This window comes from Arachis duranensis, chromosome 6, assembly GCF_000817695.3.
Source record: "Arachis duranensis cultivar V14167 chromosome 6, aradu.V14167.gnm2.J7QH, whole genome shotgun sequence".
NCBI classification, from domain to species: Eukaryota; Viridiplantae; Streptophyta; class Magnoliopsida; order Fabales; family Fabaceae; genus Arachis; species Arachis duranensis.
In genome coordinates, this window is record NC_029777.3 from 60097091 (window position 1) to 60099870 (window position 2780).

General features: G+C 40.6%; 1 protein-coding gene across 1 annotated transcript; it reads right to left on the reverse strand.

Annotated features, from left to right (window-relative positions):
* Positions 1-1904: 1904 nt before the first annotated feature.
* LOC127748474 (uncharacterized) lies at positions 1905-2438 on the reverse strand. Its single transcript, XM_052263031.1, has 2 exons — positions 2331-2438; positions 1905-2219 (listed from the first exon to the last, which is right to left on the reverse strand). The coding sequence occupies exons 1-2, from the start codon at positions 2436-2438 to the stop codon at positions 1905-1907; spliced, it is 423 nt and encodes a 140-aa protein (XP_052118991.1).
* Positions 2439-2780: the final 342 nt, after the last annotated feature.

The window sequence follows — 2780 nt, forward strand, 5'->3', positions numbered from 1 at the left end:
TTGATACAGAAACATCACAAGCACCTAACTGGCAAATTCTCTTTAAGTTCTAATTATTTTTATTTTATTTATTATTATTTTTTTATTATTATTATTTTCTTTTTTTATCCCCAAACAGTGGTGCTCAAAGCCTTTGGCGTACTCTGCAATTGATCTTGACTCTAAATGTTTTGTCTCAAGGATTACTTGACACAAGAACACCACAAGCATGTGACTAGAGAAACAACTCTTTGATTTAATTTCATAGAAATAATAATAATTCTCTAAATTCCTGTTCCTTGTACATCAACATTCTTTGATTCAAATTTAAATATGCACTGTTCATGTTATGCATTCAGAATTACACTTAATACCACCACATTTAAGTAAATAAGACTACTCTTAAAATTCACTCAATTTCTCATTCAATACATCACTTCTGTATTTTTTTATTTGACTTCAAACTCAGTGAGTAATACATGAGACATCTTTTTCAGAATTAAAGCAATTAAGAGAAAACTAAACTAGTCCTAGGATTCTAACTAATAAAGGATCATGCAACAAACAAAGAAAACCAGAACATAACATAGAAAAAGAGGGGAGGAATAAAAAATGAAAGGAACTCAACCACCTTAGTTATCCTAGCGGTCACTTTATTCTTCAGGTTGTGCACCTCAGTGAAGATGATTCGCCTCCCATTTGGTGCCAGAGGAATAAACAGAAAACTCTTAAGTGAAGCGTCAACACCAAACATAAAGGTTTGCTTGTCCTCAAGCATAGAAGAATTCAAAATAGAAAGAGACAAATATTATGATGACAGAAAAAGAAAAGGATAAAAGAATAAGAGAGAATTAGGATTGCGAGAGGGGGAAAGAAAATTAAAACTGGGCGGCGAACTAGTGTAGTTGTGCGGCGCTGGCAACGCGTACGCGTGGGTTGCAAAATTTCTTAATGATGCGTCAGCGTCAAGCATGCGTCCGCGTGTTCTGGGTTTTGTGCAATTTGCGTGAAGGCAGCCGCAGACATGCACAACTCACTGTTCGCGTGGCTTGGGAACCAATATTTTCATACGACGCGTGCGCGTCATGCACGCGCAAGCATGGATGGCCGTTTGGTCAAATGACGTGCACGCGTCAGGGACACATCCGCGTGACCAATTTTGTGCGTCTATTATACTTCCTACCCCAAGCCAACATAAATCTCTACCCAAACACTCTTTTATGTCATTTTTTCAGGTCACGCGTGAATGGTGAAAATCACAAACGATGCGCATGCGTGGGGTACGCATACGTGTGGGTTTGTTTGTGCTAGAGGCATCATTCTTGCGCCACTCCCGCGCAACCCTCTGTTCAAATTTATTTTTCACGCACACCCATCTGATGCGTACGCGTCAGCGACGCTTGCGCGTCGGGTGCTCTTTTTTTTCGGTTCCTGTTCTAAAATAGCTGCATGATCAAAAAATTAGTAAGAACTTAATAAAAATAAAATAAGTAAGAAAACTACTACTACAAAAATTAACTAAGGATACGAAATTATCGGCTTGCCTCCTGACAAGCGCTTTTTTAACGTCACTAGCATGACGGTCAGTTCTGCTAGTTCAGCAGATGAGTGGACCTCTGGCGATCAATCTCGCCTCCAAGATAGTGCTTCAACCTCTGGGCATTCATTGTAAATTTTCTGTCAAAATTCTCTTCCTATATTTCCATAGGTCCATATAGTGAAGCTCTGGTAACCACAAACGGTCTTGACCACCGGGATTTCAGCTTCCCGAGAAAGAATTTGAGCCTTGAATTATATAGAAGCACTATTTGTCCTGGCTCAAAGAATCTGATGGCAATATTCTTGTCATGCAGTACCTTGGTTCTCTCCTTATAGAGCTTGGCATTCTCATAAGCTGAAAATATGAATTCATCAAGCTCATTCAACTAAAGCATTCGCTTAATTCCTGTAACTTCTAAATCAAGGTTCAGATACCTGATTGCCCAATAAGCTTTATGCTCCAGCTCAACTAGCAAGTGACAGGCTTTGCCATAGACCAACTGATAAGGGGACATGCCAATGGGAGTCTTGTACGCTGTCTGGTATGCGCAAAGAGCATCATCAAGCTTCCTAGACCAGTCCTTTCTTGAAATACTGACGGTCTTTTCTAGAATCCTCTTATGCTCCCTGTTGGAAACTTCAACCTGTCCACTTATCTGAGGGTGATAGGGGGTTGCCACTTTATGACAGACTCCATATCTCTACATAAGAGAGTCCAGCTGTCTGTTACAGAAATGGCTTCCTCCATCACTAATGAGTGTCCTTGGGACACCAAACTAGCTAAAGATATATCTCTAAAGAAAGCTCATTACCACTTTGGCATCATTGGTGGGCAAAGCCACAGCTTCTACCCACTTGGACACATAGTCAACTGCCACTAGAATATAGTTATTTGAATGTGACGGTGGGAAAGGTCCCATGAAATCAATACCCCACACATCAAATAACTCAACCTCAAGAATCTTCTGCTATGGCATTTCATGGTTGACAGGGAGATTCGTGGCTTTTTCACATCTCTCACGGTGCTTTACAAATGCTCTTGAGCCCTTGAAGAGAGTCGGCCAGTAAAACCCGCTCTGAAACACCTTTGTAGCTGTCCTTTCACCACCAAAGTGGCCTCCATACTCAGAACCATGACAGTGCCATAGAATCTGCTATTTTTCATCATCTGGGACACACCTCCGGATGATTCCATCTGAACACCTTTTAAAAAGGTATGGTTCCTCCCAAATGTAGTACTTTGCATCAGTCAATAGCTTCTT

Coding starts and splice junctions, on each gene's coding strand:
- LOC127748474 (XM_052263031.1), bottom strand. CDS start 2,438: ATGGGACCTTTCCCACCGTCACATTCAAATAACTATATTCTAGTGGCA. Junction 2,220..2,330: donor CCACCAATGATGCCAAAGTG/GTAATGAGCTTT, acceptor TCTCTTATGTAG/AGATATGGAGTCTGTCATAA.